This window comes from Antechinus flavipes, chromosome 1 (genome assembly GCF_016432865.1).
Source record: "Antechinus flavipes isolate AdamAnt ecotype Samford, QLD, Australia chromosome 1, AdamAnt_v2, whole genome shotgun sequence".
NCBI classification, from domain to species: domain Eukaryota; kingdom Metazoa; phylum Chordata; class Mammalia; order Dasyuromorphia; family Dasyuridae; genus Antechinus; species Antechinus flavipes.
Genome location: NC_067398.1, coordinates 725,932,974 through 725,960,834, shown reverse-complemented (window position 1 = coordinate 725,960,834; position 27,861 = coordinate 725,932,974). Strand labels below are relative to the sequence as shown.

The following is a 27,861-nucleotide window of genomic DNA, read 5'->3' as shown; positions in this document are numbered from 1 at the left end:
AAGATGAGATTCAGCAGTGATAATTGTAAAGCCTTGTACTTGAGCAAAAAAAAAAAAAATCAACTTTATAAGTATAAGGAAAAGAATGGATAGAAAGCAGTTGTTCTGGAAAAGACTTGGAAGTTTTAATGCACTAAAAGGTCAATGAGTTGGCAGTGTGATGTAGCAATCCAAAAAGCTAATGTGAACTTGGGCTATAATAAGAGGCAGTTGGAGCACTGGGTTCCTGGAATCAGGAAGACCTCAGTTCAAATCCAGATTTCAAATCAGATACTTCCTTGCCAGATGACCCTGGGCAAGTCATTTGATCTCTGCCTAACAAAAGGATCCATTAGAGAAGGAAGTTCCTTTGCCAAGAAAGTCTTACAGACAGTTGTGGTCCATAGGTTCATAGTGGGACAACTATATGAGGTAACTAGGTGGCACGGTAGCTAGAGCTGTGGGCCCAGAGTCGGGAAGGCCTGAGTTCAAATCCAGTCTTAGTCACCTAACCTCCAGTATGCTTAAGCTTCCTCAACAGGAAAATGGAGATAATACCACTTATTACCCAGATTTGTTGTGAGGATTAAATGAGATAGTTATAAAGTGTGTTCAGCACTCTGCCTGATAAAACAGTAGACACTTAACAAATGCTAATTTCTTTCCATTAAGAAAGTATGGTTCCCAGGAATAGGGAGAGGATAGTCTCCCCCTAACCTGCAGTCATCAGATCTTAACAGAGAAGTAGCATATTCCATTCTGGACATCACCGATTAGTTGTAGTGTCCGAAGGAAACCATCCAGGATGAAGAGAGGTCTTTGCTGAGTCTGTGTCATCAGAAGACATTAAAAAAATTGGGCTAGATGCACCTGGAGAAGACACAGAATGTGAAAAGCCATCATTGTGGAAGAAGGATTCAATTACTTTTGTTTGGGTCCAGAAAACAGAACCAGGTGCAATAGATGGATGCTGCAGAGGAAAATTTGTGACTGAGATTGCAAGACTTCTAATCCTGGAGCTGTCCTGGTACACCCCTGCTACAGGTCTTCAAGCAGAGGCCAGATGGTTACTTGTCCTGCATACTGATAGCAGGACTCTGTGAACGGGATGGCTTCTACAGCTGCTGAAGTTTCTCATGGTTCTCATTATGTGTGAACTGACAAAGTTCCTGATATTCACCTTCTTCCCATGTTCCCTTTTCTGAAAAGTGGGATTACAACATCTGACGAATATTGATGATTAAAAACTTTATTTGCACTTAATTAAACATGAAGAGGGCTGTGTCATGGTCTAAAATCCTCAGCTATGTTCTTATCTCTGATGGTGAGTCAGATGTGTTAGCAGTCAAACTTCCCACATCCATTACTTTATATGGTAAAGGGCAGATTTTGGTGTAAACTTTCTGCTAGAAAGGTATATATTCTGACAGAAGACATGAATTCATTTATTACATTCATAAGGTTTTCTCTAAAATGAATATATGGTGTACACTAAGCTCTCATCCCAGGCAGAAATATCTTCCTACAGTTATGAAATTAGCATAGTTTCTCCTTAGTATTCATTCTCTAATGCTGAGTAAGATCTGAGCACATTCAATATATTCATATGTTTTCTTTCCAGCATGAAATCTGTGATGTATATTCTGACAAATTTCCCACATGTGTTACATTCATAAGATTTCTCTTCAATATGAATTATCTGATGGAGAATTATGGTTTTGGCTGAAAATCTTGTCACATTCACTGCATTGCTAGGTTTTCCTCCAGGTATGAAGTTACCTGATTTTGAGTATGGTATGAGCTCTTGCAGAAGACGTTCCCACATTCAATACACTTCATAGGGTTTTTCTTCAGTATGCATTCTCTGATGTCGAAGAAGGTGTGCACTCTGACGGAAAAACTTGCCACATCTATTACACTGATAGGGTTTCTCTCCAGTGTGAATTCTCTGATGGAGTGTAAGGTCTCTGCTCCGGCTGAAGGCCTTCTCACATTCATTACATTCATAAGGTTTCTCTCCACTATGAATTCTTTGATGTTGAGTGAGGGCTGAGTTCTGGCGAAAAGTCTTCCCACATGCACTGCAAGCATATGGTTTTTCTCCAGTGTGAATTCTCTGGTGCAGAGCAAGGTCTCCACTGTGGTTAAAGGCCTTCTCACATTCATTACAGTAATAAGGTTTCTCTCCAGTATGAATTCTCTGATGCTGAACAAGGTTTGACCAGTCACTGAAGACCTTCCCACATCCACTGCATTCATATGGCTTCTCCCCAGTATGAATTCTCTGGTGGAGAGTAAGTGTATTGCTTTGGGTAAAAGCCTTTCCACACTCTTTACATTCATATGGTTTTTCTCCAGTGTGAATTCTCTGATGTAGAATAAGATGTGAACCCCGGCGGAAGAACTTGCCACACTCATTACATTCATAAGGTTTCTCTCCAGTATGAATTCTCTGATGTACAATAAGATGTGCCTTCTGTCGGAAGCACTTCCCACACTCCTTACATTCATATGGTTTCTCTCCAGTGTGAATTCTCTGGTGCAGAGTAAGGTCTCCACTGTGGCTGAAGGCCTTCTCACATTCGTTACAATAATAAGGTTTCTCTCCAGTATGAACTCTCTGATGCTGGATAAGGTTTGACCAATCACTGAAGACCTTCCCACATTCATTACATTCGTATGGCTTCTCTCCAGTGTGAATTCTCTGGTGGAGAGTAAGTGTATTGCTTTGGGTAAAAGCCTTTCCACACTCTTTACATTCGTATGGTTTTTCTCCAGTGTGAATTCTCTGATGCAGAATAAGATGGGTACCCCGGCGGAAGAACTTGCCACACTCATTACACTCATAAGGTTTCTCTCCAGTGTGACTTCTCTGATGTACAGTAAGATGTGCCTTTTGTCGGAAGAACTTCCCACATTCTTTACATTCATATGGTTTCTCTCCAGTGTGAATTCTCTGATGAAGAGTAAGGTTTCTACTCTGACTGAATGCCTTCCCACACTCTTTACATTCGTATGGTGGCTCTATTTGAATTCTCTGGTGGACATTAAAGTTTCTGGATGAGCTCAGCATGTTCCTTTGCCTATATGATCCCTGTGCTGTATGAATTTTTTGGTGTTGTATAAGCTGTGAGGTCAGGTGGAAGGCCTTGTCACATTCATTATATTCTTGAGGTTTCTCTTTAGAATGTAATCTTTTTTCATTAATTTCTGAATCATAATTAAAGCAATCTCCAAATTCATGATAATTAGAAAATATCTCCTTTGAGCAAGTTCTATTATATTTTGGAAGATCTGAAAACAAGGTGAAGTGTCTTTGATTTGTGTCACATTCATGCACACTTTTCACACTTACAACTGGTAGCGGAAAAAGTCTTTGTGCTGGACTGGAGCTTCCACTACATTTATTGTATTCAGAGAGTCGTACTCCTTGGGGAAGCTTCTTCTGGATGAATGCTGTGGCTTGAAAAGGATTCTCCTCATTATTCTGCTGCCTTTCTGAACCGGCATCAAATCTGCAGAATTCTCTTAACTCAAAGACACAATCACCAACATTCATAAGCATTTCCTCAGACAATTTTTCCATAGAAAGGCCAAACTTTAAAGCTGATTCTTTGACTTCAGGCTTAGCTTCCAAATCTGAAAGAAATAAAAGTTGTTTAAATCTCTTTTGTTCTTGTTGCTATTTTATCAAAATTTTAAAGTTTGATGAATTTGAAAAGCATCAATATGAACATTTCCATATACCAGAAAGGTCCCAATCCAGAAAAAGATTTCATATGAAATTGGGAATTTATTATTATGTACATCTTGTTCATATTTATTAACACTTCCCCATGTCCCCTTCTGAATATTCTGCTTTTTGTGTTTTATTCATGTTTTAATTGATGCTCATTTCTTTCTGGCATTACTATGTGCCCCTACAAGAAAGTAAGCCCATGTGTAATAAATTAAGTAAACTAAATCCACACACTTCCCATATCTGAAAATGTTAGGTCTCATAAATAAATCTAGTCCCTTCTCTGCCAAGAGGTAAGAAACACAATTTATCAAAAGTCTTCACGAATTACAAATGTGCCTCCCTTCCCTTCCCAATGAATTCTTTGAAGAAGACAGGGTCAAAAATGTGGAATATGACATATAACATAACACTTTTTTTTGATATGTTGGTTAGTTTTATAGAACTTCTCCTCCTTCCTCTTTTGTTATAAATTATAAATAAAATTTTTAAATTTATTAACATACATAAACATATTATATATGATAATTTATTAAAATAAAATCAATATCAAAGTCTCATAGGCTATCTAGTCCAAGTTCTCCAGACACCAAATGAATCCCCATTATAATATACCTGATAAATATCAAATTATGACTGATCAATGCATTACTTAGAATACCCAAGTCTTTCAAGACTTTACAATTTTCCTTTACAATACTGTACTCACTATGTCAACAGACAACCTAGATCTGCTCCTTTTACTCTTTATAATTTAATAAAAGTTATCTGAAGTTTCTATGAAGTCATCATTTCCAACTGATAAGTACCTTGTTTCCAATGCCTTGTTACAACAAAAGGTGCTACTTTATTTTTTTTTTCCTACAAATGGGTCCTTTTGTCACTTATCTTTTTGGTGTATGTGTCTAATAGTGTTATAACTGAGAGAAAGGGCCTTACTGCAATGGTCTCTGTCTCCATCAATAATGACTACCACACTTTAAACAAACCAAAAAAAAAACCCTTACATATAGTACAATCTCATATTATGGTAGTCGTTATGAAGGAACTGCCTCCCCAAGAATTACAACAATAAAATTACAACAAAGTTATTGGGTTAGAAGGGTAGTTAATCTATGCAAATGAGGAAATTGAATGAATTGCAATGATTTCATCACTTGCTCCATAAATCTAGTTCACTCAATCCCCACAATTAATACTTGCTGTCTTAATTCCCTCGACTCCCTAAATATAATGGAGAGTAGCCACAATAAAGAAAGGAGGAGAGCAGAAGCCATTAGGTCAGAGATCTGTACATAAAACCCTATGTCTGGGCAACAACAAAAAAAAAAAAGGGTTACCTCTTTCTCGGCAACTGTGCCCAGATCCTTCTCTGCCACTATTCTGACTTTCCAACTTCCCTTTATTTTCTGTTTTTCCCTAACTCCTTCAGGGTAGGAAAGTCTTGTTTGGTTTGTATCTGTGACCTCAGCATTTGTGCCTGGCACATAGCAGGTACTGAAGAAATGCTTTAGGCATCCACCAATAGAGCCAGATCTGACCTTATAGCTATTACTAAGACTGTGTGGTGAAACCATAGAATATTACTAAGACTGTGTGGTGAAACCATAGAATAGAATAGGACTCTAAGTTTATATATTATTCAAAAGAAAGAAACAAGATGGATAAAAATTAGGGGTGGTGGAGGTAGCATGGTCTATTAATGAAGTGTAATCATATGAAGAAATCCAGGATCACAGGGGAGAAGCACAACAGAAGTGATAGGTGAAAGCAAAGGAAGAAGAAAGAAAGTGATTTTGTCACTGGAGAACATTACTGAACACTTGGGAAAGGCTAGAAGGAATCACTCAAGAGATGACTGGTAAATAAAAACAAATTTTAAAATGATATGAAGCTGGGATAGACCACTAACACCATGAACCACTTCATAAAACATCAACTCTGGCCACTTCAGCATCAGTGTTTGGAACCTGGACCTGTATTACTACAATGTTGAACAATTTCCTTGGATTCAAACACATATTTGATCATATTGGAAATTCTACCCAAGTATGGTCCTCCCACCCTTTTAGTGACCATGAGTGCTGCTCCATTTCTTTTAAGGGACTCTTGCTCCAAATGAAGCATTTTCTGCTTTAGGAAAACATCTTCTAGAAATAACATCCAAAAAAGATGTCACATTATCATAGGGAATTGAAATGCTAAAGGAGGACATCAAATGATCACTGGAAGAACAGGCAAGGTTGGCCTTGGAATACAAAATGAAGCAAGATAGAGACTGATATAGTTTGGTCAACATAACTCTCTGGTTGGAGCAAATCGGAGCAAACCCTCTTTTTCAAAAACACAAAAGGAACTCTATACATGATCAGGACCAGATAGATGGTCAATACTGAAATCAAATTGAAGAAGTGATACTCTTACCACTTGGAATCAACAGAGCTTTCTTTCCAACTGGCTGATAAAGGTAAAGTCTAGCAACATCTAACCTTGTACAGACTCAAACCCAGGTTGAGAACTTGTAGCTCTCAGGCCAAAGAAGAAGCAAATATACTTTGTTCTGGATTGTACCATTTCGAGAACACTGAAAGCCTGCAGGACTGATTCAGCTCTAACTTCCAAAAATATACAGAGTCTAGTTCTCACATCACATTTAAAGTCAGGAAGATAAGTGGAAGAAAGGCAAACAAAAAAGGGAAAAATAAATCCAAATAAATTTAGAATTTCAGAGAAAAAGCAAAGAGAGATAAGGTTTCCTTTTTTTTTTCTTTCCTGAGGCAATTGGGGTTAAGTGACTTACCCAGGGTCACACAACTAGGAAATGTTAAGTATCTGAGACCAGATTTGAACTCAGGTCTTCCTAACTTCAGGGCTGGTGCTCTATCCACTGCGCTACCTAGCTGCGCCAAAATAAGGTTTCTTTAAATAAGTAATGCCAAGAAATAAAAGAAAATAATAGAATGGGAAAGATAAGACACCTCTTCAAGAAAAATAGATATATAAAAGGAACGTCCCAAGCACAAATGGGCATGATAAAAGACCAAAATGGGAGTGACTTAACTGTAAGAAGAGTTAGAAATGGCAAGAATACAAGAAAGATCTTCATATCACTGATAACTATAATGGTAGTTACTAATCTAGAATCAGACATCTTGGAGAATGAATTCAAGTAGGCCTTTTACTAAGCATTGCTAATAAGGCTAGCAGAGGTGATGGAATTCCAATTGAGCTATTTAAAATCCTAAAGTGAAAGTACTTCATTCAATATTCCAAGAAATTTGGAAAACTCAAAAGTGGCCACTAGATTGGAAAAGGTCAGTTTATGTCCCAATCCTAAAGAAAAGCAAAGCTCCCCAAAATGTTCAAATTCCAAACAACTGAACTCATTTCACACACTAGTAAGATTCTGCTTAAGATTCTGCAAGGAAGGCTTTGATGATAGGGGACCCGAGAATTCCTCAAAGAGCAGACTGGTTTTCAAAGAGGTAAAAGAACTAGAGACCAAATTGCCAACATTTGCTGGGTTATGGAGAAAGCAAGGGAATTTCAGAAAAACGTCTACTTTTGCTTCATTGATTCCACTAAAGCCTTTAATTGTGTGGATCCCAACAAAATGTGGCAAGTCCTCAAAGAGATGGGACTACCAGATCACTTTACTTGAATCCCAAGGAAGATGTATATGGGCCAAGAAACAACAATTAGAACTGAACATGGAACAACTGATTGGTTTTAGACTGAAAAAGGAATACTGCAATAGTCACCTTATTTATTTAACTTATTTTCAGAGTATATCATTCAAAATGCCAGGCGTGGATGAATCCAAAGCTGGAATTAAGATTGCTGGGAGAAATGTGAACAATCTTAGATATGGAGATGATACCAAAAGTGAAAAATTAAGAGAAAGGTGAAACAGGACTATGTAAAAACTGGCTTGAAGCTCAACATTAAAAAACCTAAGATCTTGGTAACAGGTCCCATTGGACATCAAGTACATCAAATAAGTCAGTACTTAAATAAATTAATTCAGACCTCATTCGAAAGACAAATCTGAAGCTGAAGTCACATAATGGGAAGACAGGACTTATGAAAAAAGACTGATGGATGAAGAAGTCAAAACTGTCTATAATCATATGAAAAAATGCTCTAAGAGAAATGTAAATTAAAACAACTCTGAGGTGTTGGAGTTCAAATGATGGAGTTCTTGTTCTCAAAACACAGCCGGTTTAGCTTAGAGCCCTCCGAATGTCTCCAAATCCAAAGGTTCTGTCCTTTAGCCTCTGCCTCTGCTTTCTTCAGCCTCCAACCAGCACAGAGATGGAATGAATCTCTTGTCTCCTTCACTTAGAGCTCGGCTAGCTTCTGGTGAGTCTTTCAGACCAGCTTGGTCTCAGTGGGGGAAGTGCAGGAGCCCAGCCACCAACTACAGTGGTGTGAGATGAAGATGAATCTGGTTGTCCGCTGAACTCGCGACTTGTAGCTTTTTCCTCTGAAAACTCTTCTTCTGCCACCAGCCAGCCAAGTGGAAAATATTCTGGAATAAATCTCTCTTGCCTCGGAGAGAGGGCTTCTGGCGTAATTCCGCTGAAATCTCCCAAAGTGCTCTGTGTTTGTACCAGAGTGCTCTTCTCCAATCCAGCTGAACTCTCTTCTGCCACCAGCCAGCCAAGTGGAAAATATTCTGGAATAAATCTCTCTTGCCTCGGAGAGAGGGCTTCTGGCGTAATTCCGCTGAAATCTCCCAAAGTGCTCTGTGTTTGTACCAGAGTGCTCTTCTCCAATCCAGCTGAACTCTCTTCTGCCACCAGCCAGCCAAGTGGAAAATATTCTGGAATAAATCTCTCATCACTGGCCTTATATCTGACTCTTCTGAGAGAATGGGATTATGGGTTTTCTCCCATAGTGCTCTCTGGTCCTAAGAGTTTTAAAGGAGGTTTGAATTCACAAAGTTACAAAGTTTACTTTATGAATCTGGCAAACTTGTGAACTCTGATGAGTAAAGGTGTAAACACAAGCCTTGTACTAATTAGTTCTACTTAGTATCTTGTTTCAGGTTCTGGCCCAAAACATCTTCTTGTAAGATTAGATCAACTCTAATTAGTTAGCAGTTTGTAAAGATTCCAACACTGAGGTACCATTTCATACCTGTTACATTGGCTATTTTGATAGAAAAAGAAAATGACAAATGATGGAGATAATGTGAAGAAAATCGGGACACTGATGTACTGTTGGTGGAGTTAAGAACTGATTCACCCATTTTGAAGAGCAATTTGTAACTAAGCCCAAAGGGCTATAAAACTGTGTATACTTTTGACCTAGCAATACCACTACTAGGTTTTAAGTCTGTAATCCAAAAAATACACAAAAAAGGAAAAGGACTTAATTGTACAAAAATAATTATAGCAGCTTTTTGTGATGCTCAAATTGGAAATTGAAGGGATGCCCTTCAACTGGGGAATGGCTGAACAAGTTGTGGCCTATAAATGTAATGGAATATTACTGTGCTATTAAAAAATGATGGCAGGCATCTTTCAGTTGGAAGGACTTCCACGATCTGATGCAGAGTGAAGTGAGCAGAACCAAAAGAACACTGTACACAGTAACAGCAACAATGTGCAATGGTCAATTTTGATAGACTTTACTCTCCTTAGCAATGAAATGATAAAAGACAATTCCAAAAGATCCATGATGGAAAATACCATCCACTTCCAGAGAAAGAACTGATGACATTGAATGTGGATCTCAAAGCAGATTATTTTTCACTATTTTTTTTCTCGTTTGTTTGGGTCTGTGTTTTCTTTCACAATTTGCACAATATGAAAATACATTTTGCATGACTACCTATGTATAGCTTATATGTTTAAACTGCTTCTTCAGGGAGAGCTATGAGGAGGGAGAGAATTTGGAAGTCAAACTTTTAAAAACAAATGTTAAGATATTGTTTTTATGTGCAATTGGAAAAAATGAAATATTATTTTAAAACCAAAAAAAAATTTTTAAGACCCTGATGTTGGGAAAGATTGAAGGTAAAAGAAGGGACAGCAGAAGATGAGATGGACAGATCGTTTTATGGAAACAATGAGCATGAGCTTAGACAGATTTTGGTAAATAATGGAAGATAGAAGGACCTGGTACACTATGGTCCCTGGAGTCATCAACAGTTGGACACAATCGAACAACAACTGGGGCAAGAAGTTGCAATTTGATAAAAATAAAAAACAAACCAAAAAAAACCTGGGAAAAATTGGGAAGCAGATTGGCAAAAATTGAGGTACAGAAAAATACATCATACTATGTGCCAAGACAAGTGCCAAATGGGTACATGATTTAAATAGTGACATTATAAAGAAGCTGAAGAAGCATCAAAAAATTATCTGTCATATATGTGGGTAAGAGAAGAGTTCATGACCCAACAAGACATAGAGGAGAAAAAAAACATTTTGTTGTACACCAAAAAAGTTTGTGTACGACATGATTGATAGGGAAATGTTTAAAATTATTGTACATGTATAATCTTTATCAGATTGCTTGCTATTTTGGGGAGGGGAAAGTAAGGGAGGGTGGGACAAAAGAAAATTTGGAACTTAAAATCTTATAAAAATTTATGTTGAAAGTTAAATTTACACATAATTGGAAAAATAAAATACTATTGAATATTGAATATAAGCAAAATAAGTTCAGCTAGAATTAGAAAAGGAGCAGAAAATTGATGGGGAAAAATCTTTGCAGCAAGGTTCTCTGATAAAAGTCTAATTTCTAAGATATAAAGGGAACTGAGTCAAATATAAAAGAACAAGAGCCATTCCTCAGTTCATAAATGGTCAAATGGATCGGAATAGATAGATGTCAAAGGAATAAATAAACAACCATATTAAAAAACAAACCCTTACAAATGCAAATTAAATCAATTCCCAGGCTCTGCATCCCATGGATCAGATTGGCAAAGTTGACCACAAAAGTAAAATGGCAGATAAAGGGCCATGTGAAGTACATGGGCAGTGAAAAAACAGATATGTTAATGCACTATTTGTAGAAATGTGAACTGATCCAATCATTCTGCAAAGCTAATTGGAACTAGACTGCAAAAGGTATTAAACTGCACATACCCTTTGATCCAGCAGTACCACTACTAGGTCTATAATCCAAAGAGATCAAAGAAAAAGGAAAAGGTCTCATGGGTACAAAATTGGAAACCAAGGGGGTGCCCATCCACTGGGGAATGGCTGTGAGGAAATAATACTGCTCTGTAGGAAATGATGAAGGCAAAGTCGGAGAATACTTTGAAGAACTGAGCCCAACTAGAGAGCCATTTATACAATAATACAATATGGTAAAGACAAGAAACTTTGAAAGACTTGGGAAATCAGATTAATGCAATAACCAGCCACAATTCCAGGGGATTCATGGGAATAACTCAGTGAAGGCAGGTCTGGGGCTTGATGGACAGAGACCTGGAGGCAGGACGATTCGAGCTCAAATTCTCCTTCAGACCCTTATTACCTGTGTGACCCTACCTGAGTTTCCTCATCCGCAAACTAGAGCAAGTCACCAGGAGCATGGATGTCTTGGGGTGGATGGGATACCCAACGAGCTCAGGACTGAGAAGAAACGGCCGCCAAGTAGCACCTGGGGTCTCCCACTCACCTGGACCGCAGCTGCTCGGGACCCCTCCCCATGGTGTCCACGGCGCTTCCCCTCGCTCCAACTGCTCAATCACACGGGGTTTGGAAACTGCGAGTCCTGCCCAGAGGAAACGGAAAAGGGTTGGGGCCAGAGAAGACCCAGCCTCCCATTCCTAAGCCCTTCTCCAGGAGGAGGTGGGCCCCACCTGGGGGATCTGCACCCGGCTCTTGGGCTGGCTTCATTCCCCAGGTCTGAGCCCCCCTCATTTCTGGGAGTCATTTCTGGCTTCAGGGGCCCCCCAAGGATGAAGGCCCTGGGGGCCCCTGTGCCCCCTTGGCATGGAATCATGGGGAGCCCCCTTACCCAGGCCCACCAGGTTCCGGTAGTTCTCCAGCATCACCTCCCGGTACAGCTCCTTCTGGGCGGGGTCCAGGTGCCCCCACTCCTCCTGGGAGAAGTCCACGGCCACGTCCCCAAAGGTCACAGAGCCCTACAAGATGCAGGACCCATGGCTGCTCAGGGAGGGGGATGGGCAGGTGGGGGGGAGAGCCTGCTTCTGACTCAGTGAGACCCTCCCCCCCTTATAGGCCTAAGTGGGGGCTCAGCCTTGTTGGGTTCCAGGCAGGTGCCTCCTAGGGGTCAGCTCTGGCTTCTGCCCCGAGGGCCTGTGCCCTGCCTGGGACTCCCCCTCCCCCCCAACCGGCCCCCAAGCATTCCTGCTCTCCGGGAACCTCCTTTTACAGACGCTGGGCAGTCCCCTCCCTGGGAGCCTCAGTTTCTCCATCTTGGAAAGGGGATGACGCAGCCTGACCCCAGAGGGCCCCCAGGAAGCCTGACGGGGATGGCGGCTGGGCGGGAAGGCTGGGTCTGTGAGGAGCCTCCGTGGGGGCCCCGCCTGGCACATGGGGTTGGGGGTCCCTGCAGCCCCGAAGGATGACGTCCTAGAACTACCCCCACGGGCGGTACCCCAGTCCCAGGCCGGGACCAGGCAGTCACGGGGAGGGTATTGCCTGGGGGCACAGGCGCAGTCCCGGGGCCCCCTGGTGCGGCTCCTTCCCCCGCCTGTGACCTCCCGGGGCCCCTCCTGCTCGGGTCACAAGGCTGTCTCCGGGAGCCCGGGGAGGGGATGGGAGAGCCCCGGAGCCCCCTCACCCGGGAGGCGCTGTCCGCCAGGAACATGGGGGCCATCTCCTCCCCGTGGGCTGCTTCTGCGCGGGAGGGGCAGCAGCGGGCGCCGGGACGTCCTGCTGGGGAGGAAGGGAAAGGAGGAAGGGTCGGGCAGGGCCGGGCACCGGGAGGTCCCGCTGGGGGGTGAGACAGGGCCGGGCGCCGGGACGTCCCGCTCGCAGGCAGACCCTTCTGACCGGGGCCCAGCAGGGTCTGGGGCAGGTGAACGGCCGCACGCCCAGGCTGGGAAGACCCGAGGCTGAGCAAGGGTCCGGGGAGAGGACGGGCAGTGTACAGAGGGGGAAACTGAGGCCCCGAGGGATGGGGAAGGGCTGGGCGGGCCCTGCCGAGGGAGCGCGAGGTCCAGCGGCTTGTCCGAGGCCGGCTCCAGGACTGGGCTGCGATGCGCCCTCGAGTCCCGGGACAGTGTGGGCGGGGCGGGAAGGTAGGTGCTGGGGAGCCAAGAGAGGCTCAGGAGGAAGTCAACACACGGAGAAAGAGTGCGCATGCGCAAGAGGCAAGGCGGGGGGAGGGGAACCGCTCTGTGCTGCGCATGCCCGTTCTTTCCAGCAGGTAAGCAGCCTAGCCCCGAGCAAAAATCTGACGTCAAAGCCCGCCCCGGCTTGGGTCCCACTCACCCTGACCCAGGAGCGACGGTAGAGCGGAGCCTAAGTGGTAGTATTTGGTCCTGGCAGAAGTGACGTAGACCTCAGGGCCGGCGCTGGAGCCCCTCCCAAACGTGGACCGCGATGCCTTCTGGGAAATGTAGTTCCAATGGCCTGCGGCATATCCTCATGCGCAGTCGCAGTCTCTGGAAGGGGCGGGGCGCCCTCTGGGCCAGGGTCCGCAGCCAAGAAAGGTGGATCCTGCACCGGAGGGTGACTGTGGTCTGGGCTCCTTTGCTGGTCCTGCTCTGGAGGCCCAGATACCTGGAGCTTGGGGAAGACCATCCCCACCGCATTGGAGTGAAGAGCTTTAGTCTGGGCTCTGTCTGTGCGGGCGGTGAGGAGGCTGCCCCGCGGTATCCTGGGTGCAAATCCTGCCTCCCTGGAGCTCCCTGCTAGCTGCCCAGGGAGGACTCACACCTCTGGTATGGGGCCCACCGGGCACTTCACTGCCCCCTGTGGCTCCAGGAAGCCGGAGCAGCGGGCAGCGGCCGGGGCCCAGGAAAGCCGTGGCGCGGATGAGCTGGAACCGGCAGGCCCGAGCTCCGCAGTGTGTCTGCCCAAGCTCCGGAAGACTGGCCCGGCACACTGCGGAGGAGACGGATGGCCGCGAGCATGGAGAAGCGGAGGCCATTCCTCTACTCCCTCGGCCATCCCTCTACCCCCTCGGTCGTCCCCCTCCCCCCTCGGCGTCCCCCTCCCCCCTCGGCCGTCCCCCTCCCCCCTCGGTCATCCCCCTTCCCCTCGGCCGTCCCCCTCCCCCCTCGGTCATCCCCCTTCCCCCCTCGGCCGCCCCCCTCCCCCCTCGCCGTCCCCCTCCCCCCTCGGCCATCCCCCTTCCCCCCTCGGCCGTCCCCTTCCCCCCTCGGCCGTCCCCCTCCCCCCTCGGCCATCTCTGTCCCCCCTCGGCCATCCTCCTCCCCCCTCGGCCATCCTTCCTGACTTTTGTCTCGCCACTGCGGGGGATGGAGAGCGCGCCCTGCTCAGCTCCACGGGTCACGGCATTAGGCCGCGAGGTCATTGCCGAAAGCCGGAGAGTCTGCCGGCCCAGGCCGGGAATCCCAATGGCGCCATTGGGTTTGCTTTGGGAGGGTCTGCGGATGGCCTGGCGGATGAGCTGCGGTCCCCGAGCGCCTTTGGGAGCTAATTAGCAGAGCGGGCTGGGCGGTCCCGGGGCCAAGCGGTTTCGTTCTAGGTGCGATGCTCCCGGGAGGCCGCGGCCCCACCACCAGGACGCGCCCAAGGGCTCTTTGGAGAACTTTGGCCGCGGGGGAGGCGAGAAGCGCGGACGGAACGGGCCGTGGCAGGGCCGGCGGGTTCTCTGGGAGCGAAGCGGTCCGTCTCCCCGCCAGACCCTGGTTATCTGTGCCAGCCTGGGCAGGGCCTTCCGAGCGCATCAGCCCCCTCGGCCCCCAGACCCCCGAGCCTTGTCTCCGGCACAGCGCCGCCCTCCTGGTTCTCTTCAGCAGCAAAGGATGATCACGGTCCGATCTGAAGGGGAATGGGGGGGTGCTCCCCCCTCTACAGCAATCGGAAAGGCGGGTCAGGGTGGGTTTAAGAGAAAGAGAACAACTTCTGCCTGCACATGTGGAGCTTAAGAAGTGGCTCCTACCCATCCAGTCCGAACTGAGTCTCACGCGTTAAATAGCAATGTCATTAACTAAAGTGGTTTGTGACTTCTTACCTTTGAAGAGATGCACTTCAGCGCCTAAACAGCCTGACTTTCCGGCTACTTCTAAATCCCGTGTCGGTGTTACTCTCACACTAATTCTGACTCCGCCCTTCCTAATTCATTCACGTTTCTCCTTACATCATCATTATAACCTGTTCTTCGGAGACCTGGTGATTTTGCTTTCTGTCCTTCTTAAAGACCTTTCAGGATTTCCCCCTATTTCTCATTCTTTTTTGATATAATTCTATTATAGTGTCAACCAGACCAGAACCAGCCTCTCCTGTGAATGGGTGGTACCCAGCGGAGCAGGCCGGAGACAGGGCCAGGCCGGGTCAAACAGGAGTTTAATTTCTGAGGGAAGGAAACGCTTTGAGCGGAAGCGCAGGTCCCTTCCCCCAGGAGCAGAGTTTGACGCGCTGGAACAAAGTTCCTATTTTTAGGTCTTGAAGAGCAGGACCTGTGTGGGTAATTCAAGTGTTCCTGGGTTCTGTGGGAGCAGTCTCTTAAGTTGTACCGAGATGGAATAGGAGTGGGGGACATGATTCAGGTCAGTTGGCAGTTATAGGGCACAGGTGTCAGGAGGTGTGATGGACGGTTTTATGCTGAAATCCCTGCTGCTCAACAAAGCAAAGCTCTTTGTCAAAGAGGGAGATCATCCGGAGTGCAAAGGACTGTTGTTATGTTAAGCTCAGGATCCAGCCCGCTTGCTGAGCCTTAGCTCCAGGAAACAATAGTATTCCACTGATGTAACTATCCCTCTATTGTTGAACATTTAAGGGGCTTCCAGTTTTTTCTCTCCAATTATAAATAATGCCGCTTTGGAAATCTTTGAACAAAAAAGTATTTTTTCTTGATATTTGATAATACTTTCAAAGAATGCTCCAAACAATGGAGCTTTTGGGTCTAAAAGCAAGACTTTCTGTAAGTTTCATTGCATACTGCCACAAAATTCTACATGTTGGTAATTGTACAAACCACAAACAACTGCCCCCGTTTTTCTACTCCCTCGCTAGCATGAAGTATCCTTTATTTCATTTATTTATTTATATTTCTATGTGAGTATGAGATGGATTTTCACAATTCCTTTAACTTGTATTTCTGGTTATTATTGAGGTGAAACAGTTTTTCATTAATTTTTCCATTTCCAAATACAATGGCTCTTTCTCTGTCATCCATCTTTGCTGCAGACCTGACATTAGATCACCCACTTCTCTTTGATCTTCTCTCTAGGTTTGTGTGTGTGTCTGCTAATTTTTCCTGTTTCTTCCTGCACATCTCATTATCCTAAGGCTCCTATAATGGATCCTCCTCCCTAATGCTGAGTGTTCCTCAAGGATCTGTCCTGATCCCCCTTCTCTTCTCCTTTAACTTGGTGATCTCATCAGTTTCCACGGATTTAAAGATCATCTCTATGCAGAAGATTCTGACATCTATGAGTCCTAATCTCTCTTTTCACCTCAAATTTCATATTTTTCACTGTTTATTAGAATCTTAAAATGGATTTCTCATCAACATCTCAGACCGAATGTCCTATTTATATCACAAACTCAAATGTCCAAAACTGAATTTGTTTTCCCTTCAAACCCTTTCCTATTCCCAATTCTCCTTTAACTTGGAGAGTTGTTTGACCCTCATTTTTGAAGAATTCCAGTGATATCCCAGGGTGATGTTCTGACTTGCACGTGAAAGGGATCTAAGAGAAGCAGAATTGGACCACGTCATCAGCCCCACTTATCTCTCAGAGTCATGTATGTCCAGTGGCAAAGCAAAGTCAGGAAGACTGACACTGGCTCAAAATGCAGTGGATGACCTTGGTGTCTGTGCTTTAAGCTCCACAGTGTCCTCTTCAGCCATCTTCGTGACCCACAGAACAAATTGACGGATTGTTCTCATCCATTCTGCTGGAGGAGGCTTCTTAAGTTCAGGGCAGACTCACTGTGGCTTGAGGGCCATCAATTGCCCTCCAGCTGGATTAGCTCTTCTGCCAAGATGGTCTTACTGGGGTGTCCCAGAAAAGTCAGAGATAAATGGGAGAACTTATATTTGATTTATGAGAGAAACTATAAAGAAAACAGAAAAATGATGAAGAGAAACCTCTTTTTTGATTTAAAGCAATCTTAACTTATGAAGAAATATAGAGTGTTATAAGAAGTGTCTAAAGATTTTTAAGAGTGATGGCTGATCTATAGTCATATGGAAAAATGCTCTGAATCACTATTGAAGAAATGCAAATTAAGACAGCTCTGAGATACCACTTCACACCTGTCAGATTCACTAAAATGACAGGAAAGGATAATGATGAATGTTGGAAGGGATGTGGGAAAACTGGGACACTAACGCATTGTTGGTGGAGTTGTGAAATGATCCAACAATTTTGGAGAGTAATTTGGAACTATGAACAAGAGGCTTCAAAATTGTGCAAACTCTTTGATCGAGCAGTGGGGTACTATATCTGTACCCCAAAGAAAGAAAAGAGGGGAAAGAACCCACATGTGCAAAAATGTTCATAGTAGCTCTTTTTGTGGTACCAAAGAACTGGAAATTGAATGGATGGCCATCTGTTGTGGAATGGCTGGATAAATTATGATAAATGAAAGTCATGGAATACTATTTTTTTCTATAAGAAATGATGAACAGGCTGATTTCAGAAAAGCCTCAAAAGACTTACATGAACTGATGCTGAGTGAAGTGAGCAGAACCAGGAGAACCTACTATACAGTGTCAGTAAGATTGTGTCATGATCAACTATGATAGACTTGGCTCTCTTCAGCAAAGCAGTGATCTAAGATGGTTCCAATAGATTTTGGATGGAAAATGCCTTACAGATCCAGAGAGAGAGCTTTGGAGACTGAAGGCAGATTGAAGAATCCTCTTTATCTTTTTGTTTTTCTTTTTTTGTGGTTTTTCCCTTTCCTTCTGAGTTTTCCTTCCCAACATGACTAACATGGACATATGTTAAAAATGATTGTTCATGTATAACTTATACCAGTTTGCTTGATGTTTTGGGAGGAGGAGGTAGGCAAGAGAAAAAATTGGACTTAAAGTATTACAAAAATGAATGTAAAATAGATAGAAAAAAGATAGAATACTATCTTTACATGTAATTGGAAGAATAAAGTGCTATTAAAATTTTTTAAAAAGTGATGGCTGATGAGAAACTAAAGAGACTGCAGAGAAGTTGGAGGAGACAGTGAGAGGAGGGAGAGACCTTTTATTGTTATGGTTCTAACCTTTTTTTTGCTAAATAGTTAAAGAAAATTCTTGAGAAATGGGTTTAAGGTAACATTTTTTCACAGCTAAAGCATCATGAATAATTATGTCGTTATTATTTCATTGTTAATAAATTGCATGTTCAAAGATCTTACTATTGATTTAATCCTAAGGGATGATATATATATATATATAAAATAGAGAGTGCAGAAAGATATAAGTACTATTGTAGTATTGGGAAAGTTTATTTTATTTAGTAAATATATAAACTTGTGAAAAGAACTCTGAGTTTTGTTAATTAAGATATACATTAGAATTTTATTATTTAATGAAGAAGTATGCCATCAAATTCCCTGGATTACCCTATATAATGGGCTGAGGCTTGAGTTGATGCACTGAGGTCCCAAGCACATGAGGCTAAATAGTAATTGGACCATACTCTATTAATATATATGCCTGGAGAAAGAATGGCCCCAGCCCACTCTTTGTGCAAGTCCTGATGTGTTGTATAGGAAATGACGTTTTTGGTGGGTGGAGGCAGGGGAGTGGAAAGGGAAGCGGAAGGGGAGACTGCTGGCTGGTGTCTTGACACAGCTGCTCGCATTGCTATCGTGACAGCCCTTCACCTCCAATCCCCCTCTGCTAGCTGGCTTCCTGTCTGCCCATATTACTATCGCAATCCTTCTTGCCCATATTGCTATTGCAATCCTCCCTCACCTCTACTGAGAATAAAGATTGAAATTTTTCCCTTAACCTGAATTCCTGACTCCGGCTGATTTTAAATACACGGTCATTACATCCTAGAGCTCAGGAGATTGAGTGAAGGAGTCATTTAGCAGGCAGAGGAAATGACCTAATTGCTACATTGGATGTAAAATGTTATTCCTGATGACATTGCATAAATGTATTAGAAATGGCAAGCGTAGCTGCACTGCAGGCTCCCACCAATTTGAGAAGTGCATTTGTGGGCTCAGGCTAGGTACATCTACTTCTAGACTACTTTGTTCCTGATACTTCAAGGATTGGTGATCTAGAACTAGAAGTAACCTCAGAGATCATCTTATCCAGTCCCCTCATTGTGTAAATGAGGAGCCTGGGATCCAGAGATGGTGCTCCAGAGCCAGGAACCTTTCCACTAAATATAGTGGAAAGGTTCCTGGCTCTGGAGTCAAAGGATCTGATTCTTCCTAGCTAGGTGATCTGGACAAGGCACTTGTGCCATCTCTGGACCCTGCAGCCATTGTCCCCTCGTGTCCCTTTCAGACCCTGGAGGACCCAAGGCTCTAGCTGCCTCATCCTCCATCACTTCCACCATTTCTCTCAGCCCTCTCCTCCTCCTGGTGCAGGTGAGAGGGGGGAGTTGAAAATCAAGTAAGTTAAATCAATTTTAATACGGGAAAAAATTCCAGAGAGGCCGCCAAGCATGGATCCTCCGTGCTCCTCTGATATCATCCCAAGGAAGGAAGAGGAAGCTTCTCCTTATCCTGTGCACCTGGCCAGGAGCCTGCCCCCCACACCTCGGGATCACCAGGATTGCTCACATCAGGTGACCACACAGAGGAAACCTGGCTTCTGTACACTGAGGGATCTCCGTTTTAGTTAGCTATTAAATAGTGAAAGGGGGGCAGCAGATTTTGGGGGGAAGGAAGTGCTTCTTCAATGGGTACTAAATAGTTTCACATTCCCCTTCCCCCCTTAACCTTAGCACTATCCAACCTGGCCTCAACCAGTCCCTGCAGAGTCTCAGAGCCACAAGGATTGCTAAGGGCTGACTCTTCAAACACAGATTCTGTCTAAAAACCTTCTCTAATCTAATGACATGGTGCACTCCAGGGGTTTATCCTATGTGAGTGTGTGTGTGTGTGTCAGAGACAGAGACAGAGACAGAGACAGAGAGACAGAGAGATGAAAACCTTTGTCAGACTGCTAAAATCCAGGGATCACTTTTAGAATCATGGTCTTTAAATGTAGGAAAAAAAAAAAAACAACAACCAAGAAAACAAAACCAAAAAACGCATAAGATTACAAACCAATTATATGAAAAGAATTGCTAAGATTTTTTTAAAACAAATTCATAAACAGCAGAGTAAATTTCCCCTATTGCAGCTCCTTTTCTAAATTCTGAAAGACATGATGGATTTTTTTATGTCCATTTTAGAAGGACGTCAGGCTCACCATTTTTTCACTTTCTACTTCTCTGGTCTTCTCCATCAAGTTGCCTCTTTCCTATTTTCTTTTATATATTGCTTTTTTATTTGTTAGAATATAAGTTATTGAATGGTTATGAACTCTCTCTCTCTTTTGCTTATTTTGTATTCCCAGCACTTAAGATGTCCCCTGGTACCTAATAAGTGTTTATTAAATGCTTGCTAACTAATCAACTGATCCTGGACTCAAACAAACTACTTATTTTAATAGGGAATGTTACTTTTGGAAATCAGTCATTTCAAAACTAATTCCAGCTTCTCCACAAAGGAAACAAACATCTCCTTTGGTGAAATTAAATCTAAAGATGTGCCAAACCCCTATTTTCTAGTAACTCAATTAGGTATATAATTTTAAACTTTAAACTTATGCTGCCCAATTAATTGGGAAAACATTTTTACATTCAAAGGTTCTGCTAAAGGCTTCATTTCCAAAATATGTAGAGAATTAACTCAAATTTATAAGAAATCAAGCCATTCTCCAATTGATAAATAGTCCAAGAATGTGAACAATTTTCAAGTGAAAAAATTGAAACTATTTCTAGTCATATGAAAAAATGCTCTAAATCACTATTGATCAGAGAAATGCAAATGAAGATAACTCTGAGATACAATTGGATCAGGATTTAAATCAGCCCCAAGTTGGGCACCAAAATGTGGTGTTTTTCTTCTTTAAAATAATATAAAGGTTCTCTCTGGGAGAGAGAGCAGGTTTCTCAGGGAGGTTTTCTGGAGGCAGCCTTAGTTTCAGTTAAGAGTAAATAATCACCCAAAACGCAGCCAGGTGATAAAAGTTCAGATCTTTTATTGTCTTTAATATAGCCCGGTTAGCTTAGAGGCCTGTCTCTCTGCTTGGTTCCTCCGAATGTCTCCAAATCCAAAGGTTTGTCCTTCAGCCTCTGCCTCTGCTTTTTTCAGCCTCCAATCAGCACAAAGATGAATCTGTCTCTCTTGCCTTCTGAAGTAATTCTCTCCTGGCTCCAGCTCAATTCCAACTTGTGGCTTCTTTTGACTTGACGCTCCCCTCTCCATGTAATTTGGCTGAATTCCCTTCACTGAGCCTCTGCTTTCTTCTTATATACCAGAGAGAGGGATTATGGGTTTTCTCCCATAGTGCTCTCTGGCCCTAAGAGCTTCAAGGGAGGTGTGAATTCACAAAGTAACAAAGTTTACTTTGTGAATCTCCTATACTTGTGAATTCCAATAAGTAAAGGTGTAAACACAAGCATTGTATTAATTAGTTCTACTTAGTACCTTGTTTCAGGTTCTGGCCCAAAACATCAGCTCTAATGAGTTAGCAGTTTGTAAAGATTCCAACAACTATGCACCTTTCAGATTGGGTAAAATGACAGGAAATGACCATGGGGAATGTTGGAGGGGATGTGGGAAAACTGGGACATTGATGCATTGTTAGTGGAATTGTGAAGACATCCAGCCATTCTGGAGAGCAATTTGGAACTATGCTCAAAAAGTTATCAAACTGCTTATGCTTTGATCCAGCAGTGTTACTACTGGGCTTATATCCCAAGGAAATATTAAAGAAGGGAAAGGGACATATATGTGCATGAATGTTTGTGGCAGCCCTGTTTGTGCTGGTTAGAAACTGGAAACTGAGTGGATGCCCATCAGTTGGAGAATGGCTGAATAAATTATAATATATGAATGCTGTGGAATATTATGGTTCTGTAAGAAATGACCAGCAAGATGATTTCAGAGAGGTTTGGAGAGACTTACATGAACTGATGCTGAGTGAAATGAGCAGGACCAGGAGATCACTATATACTTTAACAACGATACTGTATGAGGATGTATTCTGATGGACAAGGCTTTCTTCAACAATGAGATGATTCAAACCAGTTCCAATTGTTCAGTAATGAAGAGAATGAGCTACACCCAGAGAGAGAACTATGGAAAATGAGTGTGGACCACAACATAGCATTCTCACTATTCTTGTTTGCCTATATTTTATTTTGCTTCTCTTTTTTCTTGTGCAGCATGATAATTGTATAAATATGTATACATATATTGGATTTAACATATATTTCTACCATGTTTAATATATAATGGATTACTTGCCATCTAGGGAAGAACATGGAGGAAGAGGGGATTAGAACACAAGGTTTTGCAAGGGCTAATGTTGAAGAATTGTCCATGCATATGTTTTGAAAAATAAAAAGCTTTCATTTAAAATAGATAAATGAATTAATGAACAAACAAATAACTGAATAAATAAATAAATAAATTTGTGCTGCCTTGTTTCTGCAATCTGGGGTTTGTTATTCCTTAGTTGGACATCATTGGAGCTTCTGATGGACCAAATGAGGATCTTTCATAAATCCCTGTTTAAGTGAAGCCATTAGTTCTATCTTCCTGCTTTTGGGGAGTCAAAAATGAAAGTCACTCATCTACAATCTAGATTAGTTAAAGCCTAGTTAAAGTGTGTAGTTACATTTAAAAAATTTTCCACAAGGTTAGGTTCACAAGACAGAATAGTCAACTATAGCAATCTAGTGTTTGACAAACCCAAAGATTCTAACTTTTGGGATAAGAATTCATTATTTGATAAAAACTGCTGGGATAACTGGAAATTAGTATGGCAGAAATTAGGCAAGGACCCACACTTAACACCATATACCAAGATAAGATCAAAGTGGGTCCATGACCTAGGCATAAAGAACGAGATTATAGATAAATTAGAGGAACATGGGATAGTTTATCTCTCAGACTTGTGGAGAAGGAAGAAATTTGTGACCAAAGATGAACTAGAGACCATTACTGATCACAAAATAGAAAATTTTGATTATATCAAATTAAAAAGCCTTTGTACAAACAGAACGAATGCAAACAAGATTAGTGGGGAAGCAACAAACTGGGAAAACATCTTTACAGTTAAAGGTTCTGATAAAGGCCTCATTTCCAAAATATATAGAAAACTGACTCAAATTTATAAGAAATCAAGCCATTCTCCAATTGATAAATGGTCAAAGGATATGAACAGACAATTTTCAGATGATGAAATTGAAACTATTACCACTCACATGAAAGAGTGTTCCAAATCACTATTAATCAGAGAGATGCAAATTAAGACAACTCTGAGATACCACTACACACCTGTCAGATTGGCTAAGATGACAGGAAAAAATAATGATGGATGTTGGAGGGGATGCGGGAAAACTGGGACACTGATGCATTGTTGGTGGAGTTGTGAACGAATCCAGCCATTCTGGAGAGCAATCTGGAATTATGCCCAAAAAGTTATCAAACTGTGCATACCCTTTGATCCAGCAGGGTTTCTATTGGGCTTATACCCCAAAGAGATACTAAAGTAGGGAAAGGGACCTGTATGTGCCAAAATGTTTGTGGCAGCCCTGTTTGTAGTGGCTAGAAACTAGAAAATGAATGGATGCCCATCAATTGGAGAATGGCTGTAAATTTTGGTATATGAATGTTATGGAATATTATTGCTCTGTAAGAAATGACCAGCAGGATGAATACAGAGAGGCTTGGAGAGACTTACATAGACTGATGCTAAGTGAGATGAGCAGAACCAGGAGATCATTATACACTTCGACAACGATACTGTATGAGGATGTATTCTGATGGAAGTTGATTTCTATGACAAAGAGACCTGAGTTTCAATGGATAAATGATGGACAGAAACAGCTACACCCAAAGAAGGAACACTGGGAAACGAATGTGAACTATTTGCATTTTTGATTTTCTTCCCGAGTTATTTTTACCTTCTGAATCCAATTCTCCCTGTGCAACAGGAGAACTGTTCGGTTCTGCAAATATGTATTGTATCTAGGATATACTGCAACATATTTAACATTTATAGGACTGCTTGCCATCTTGGGGGGGAGGTGGAAGGAGGGAGGGGAAAAAAAATCGAAATATAAGCGAGTGCAAGGGATAATGTTGTAAAAAATTACCCTGGCATGGATTCTGTCAATACAAAGTTATTATTAAATTAAATAAAATTTAAATTAAAAAAAATAAAATAAAAAATAAAAAGTTTTCCACTTTCAAGTGCATCTTGATACATTTCTTGTATTTTAATCTATCTTCAAATCTATATTGTATTAACAAACTGTCTTCAGTTTTTTTTAAAATAGCCTTTAAAATTAATTTGTTCATTTCTTTCCCCACATTTTGCAAAACAAACAAAAAACCCATTTAACTTAAAAAATAAAGGTTTCAAAACATAGCTGCATAGTTTGGCAAACCCCATTCCTTCATTGCCCATGGGTCAGAAATGTATGTGTGTCTTTATAGTTGGCGTTCATCCCTTATATAGTGATAGGAAGTAAGCAGTGTATTTCACCTTGGACTCTGGGGCTGCCATGGCATCGGTTGGAGCTCTAGGGGCTTTCCAAGGGTGTGCTCACCTCTTGTGGACTCCATGGTCCTCCCGTCTCCACTCCTTTCCCTTTATCGGTCTGTTGTGAGAGATAAGCAGTCTATTTCACCTTGGACTCTGGGGCTTCCACATCATTGCTCTGAGCTCCACCGGCTCCACACTCTGTGGCCCTCCTCCCTTTAGCCTCTCCTAATTCAGGTTTTCCTTCAGGCCTTCTTTCAGCTGGCCGTCTGTTTCATACATCTTCCAACTTCCCTTGTGTTCATTTGTCTGTATACGTGAGACTTCTCCCGTCTTCCTGGCACCTGGCAGTGGGGAAATGCTAAACAAATACTTCTAAGTGGATGTGCACTGTGGGGACAGTTCAGGGACTCAGCCTGGTTCCTTGCCTTCCCCACCTCAGCTTGGCTCCTGAGGTCCTGTCCTTTTGGGCAGATGGAAGAGCAGAAGTAGCTGGAAGGACTGACCCTCATTTCCCCAACAGCTAAGCAGAATCTGCTTCTTTCCTGAAACAGCCCTCAGTCTCAGATGAGTCCCAGGCCATCACAGATACCTGGATTAAGAACCAAAAGTGCCTCTTTCAAGCCTCTTTTATACATAAATGCAGGCCCTGAACTGGATGTTCCCCCCAAATTGTCAGCAGTCAATAAACATTGATTAAGTGCCTACTCTGTCCCAGGCAGCTGGATGGCAAAGTGGACAGAGTATCTGGCCTGGGTTCAGGAAGACTCATTTTAAATTCAAATCTGGCCTGAGATGTGTGACCTCGGGTAGTCTGCCTCAATTTCCCTATTTGTAAAATGAGCTGGAAAAGTAAATGGCCGACCACACTGGTATCTCACGTGCCAAGATGACCCTAAAAGGGTCAGAGGAGTGAGACAAGCTTGAGAAAGATTCCCAAGCCCACAAACAAATGAGGCGGCTGAACAATTGGGCCGCTGCAGTTGTGTTTCTTACAATTTCATGATGATCTCCGGTATCCTACCCTTCCCCCTCCCAGAGAGCCATCCCATGGAACAAAGAGTTGTTTTTAAAAGAGGAAAGAAAATCAGAGCAACTGATCAAAACATTGGAAAACCCCCAAACACTTATTGTGCACAGCATGTAACTCTAAAAAGCCCCCCTCCCTTCTTCATTGCAGTCCTGCTTGGGCTTTATATTTTGTCAGGTTTATTTTTAGTTTTTTTGGTGAGTCAATCTCTCCACTTAAATGGTCCTAGTCTCTGGGTAGAGTGTTTTCTGGCTCTCCTGACTTCCTTCTGCATCATTCATGTAGGTCTTTCCAAGCTTTGGGTGTTCATCACAGACAGAATTTTTTACAGCACAGGAATATTCCATTACATGAACGAACCACAATTTATGTAGCAACAACTCATTCGATGGGCATCTACTCTGTTTCAAACTTCCTGCTATCACAAAAAGTGCTGTTATAATGTTTTAGAATATGTGGGGCTTTGTTGGGATATGGACCAAGAAATAGAGTCTCTGATATGAAAGATTAGTCACTTTATTTGTGTAATCCCAAACTGCTTTACAAAATGACTGTACCATCTCACTCTACTACCCAATATATTAATGGGCCTTTCTTCCCACAACCCCTGTAACTTTGACTATTGCCATTTTTGCTCATTTGCAGAGTGTGTGTGAAACCTCAGGGTGGTTTTGATTTGTGATTTCTCTTACTTTTAATGATTTGAAGCATTTCTAACAGCTCAATTGATATGACTTTATCATTAGTTCATCTATTTACTATTCCAGCTGCAAATGATTATGTATTGAGGTGGTTTAATTTGTGTTTCTCTCATAAACTATCAAACATTTTTTATTCCCTCCTATTTTCTTCCCTTGCCATAAATAAGCATAATCAAACAAAACAAGTTCCAATGTTGCCTTTGGCACATCTCATTTCTTGATCAGGAAGTGGATAACATTCTTCATCATCTGCTAAGTGAAATGAGCAGAACCAGGAGATCATTATACACTTCGACAACGATATTGTATGAGGACATATTTTGATGGAAGTGGATTTCTTTGACAAAGAGACCTAACTGAGTTTCAATTGATAAATGACGGATAAAAGCAGCTACATCCAAAGAAAGAACACTGGGAAACGAATGTGAACTATATGCATTTTTGTTTTTCTTCCCGGGTTATTTATACCTTCTGAATCCAATTCTCCCTGTGCAACAAGAGAACTGTTCGGTTCTGCAAACATATATTGTATCTAGGATATACTGCAACATATCCAACATATAAAGGACTGCTTGCCATCTAGGGGAGGGGGTGGAGGGAGGGAGGGGAAAAAAATCGGAACAGAAACGAGTGCAAGGGATAATGTTGTAAAAAAAATTACCCTGGCATGGATTCTGTCAATATAAAGTAATTATTAAATAAATTTTAAAAAAAACATTCTTCATCATCAGTCCTCTGGAATAATGGTCAATCATTGCATTGTTCAAAGTTCTTTGCAAAGTAGTTCATTTTTTGAAAACTACTGTTATTGTATAAATTGTTCTCCTTGCTCTGCTCACTGGACTCTTATCATTTCTTATAAATCCTCCCAGATCTCTCTGAAAGCATCACTTTGATCATTTCTTATAGCCCCAAAGTTACTAAATTCTACTTAGTATTCAATCCAGCAATCCCACTAATAGGCTCATAATCCAAAGAGATCAAAAAAATGGAAAAGGACCTTTATATGTGCAAAATATTTCTAGTAAGCTTTTTAAAGCAAATAATTGGAAGTTAAAGGAGTGTCCATAAATTGAGGAATATCCAAACATATTATAGTGTGTGCATATGATGGAATTGGTATTCCATCCATTAGTATTGTGCTGTAAAAAAGACAGAAAGGCATATTTTCACAACTAATGAAGAATGAAATGAGCAGAACCAAGTCAGTGTATTCAGTAACATTTTTCAAAGAATTACTGAATGACAAAGTCATTCTGAGCATTGCAAATACTCAAACCAACTGAAGGAAGATGCTATCCACTTCTAGAGAAAGAAATGATAAATAGAAATATAGACTGTATGGTTTCATATCTATAGCAATAGAAAGTGCAAGTGTTGTGAAATGGCGGCCTCTAGTGTGGGCTGGGAAGAGGGAGTTGTAGAACTTAAAACATAATCAAAAAAAAAAATTAATTGAATTTTAGAAAGAAAAAAATGCCTTGGCCATTAATTAATTTTGAATAGATCTGAGTCTTGCAAGTTTGAAAGTTTCCTATATATGTATAAATACA

The 27,861-nt window shown here is 42.1% G+C and overlaps 2 protein-coding genes across 3 annotated transcripts in view; one reads left to right on the top strand and one right to left on the bottom strand.

The window, feature by feature from the left end:
- The window catches only part of LOC127545847 (zinc finger protein 420-like), a 330,731-nt gene that overhangs the window by 30,447 nt on the left and 272,423 nt on the right, over positions 1-27,861 (top strand). The gene's annotated exons all lie outside the window — the stretch shown is intronic.
- Positions 101-13,211, bottom strand: LOC127545858 (zinc finger protein 883-like). The gene is made up of 4 exons (XM_051973354.1): positions 12,491-13,211; positions 11,702-11,828; positions 11,360-11,455; positions 101-3,618 (listed from the first exon to the last, which is right to left on the bottom strand). The coding sequence occupies exons 1-4, from the start codon at positions 12,524-12,526 to the stop codon at positions 1,805-1,807; spliced, it is 2,073 nt and encodes a 690-aa protein (XP_051829314.1). The 5' UTR covers positions 12,527-13,211; the 3' UTR covers positions 101-1,804.

What these genes read in the sequence shown, in the direction of transcription:
- LOC127545858 (XM_051973354.1), bottom strand. Translation starts at nt 12,526, where the DNA reads ATGGCCCCCATGTTCCTGGCGGACAGCGCCTCCCGG. An exon ending in TGGCGGACAGCGCCTCCCGG is followed by an intron (nt 11,829 to 12,490) that starts GTGAGGGGGCTC and finishes TGCATCTTGTAG; the next exon opens with GGCTCTGTGACCTTTGGGGA. An exon ending in CCGGAACCTGGTGGGCCTGG is followed by an intron (nt 11,456 to 11,701) that starts GTAAGGGGGCTC and finishes TCCTCTGGGCAG; the next exon opens with GACTCGCAGTTTCCAAACCC.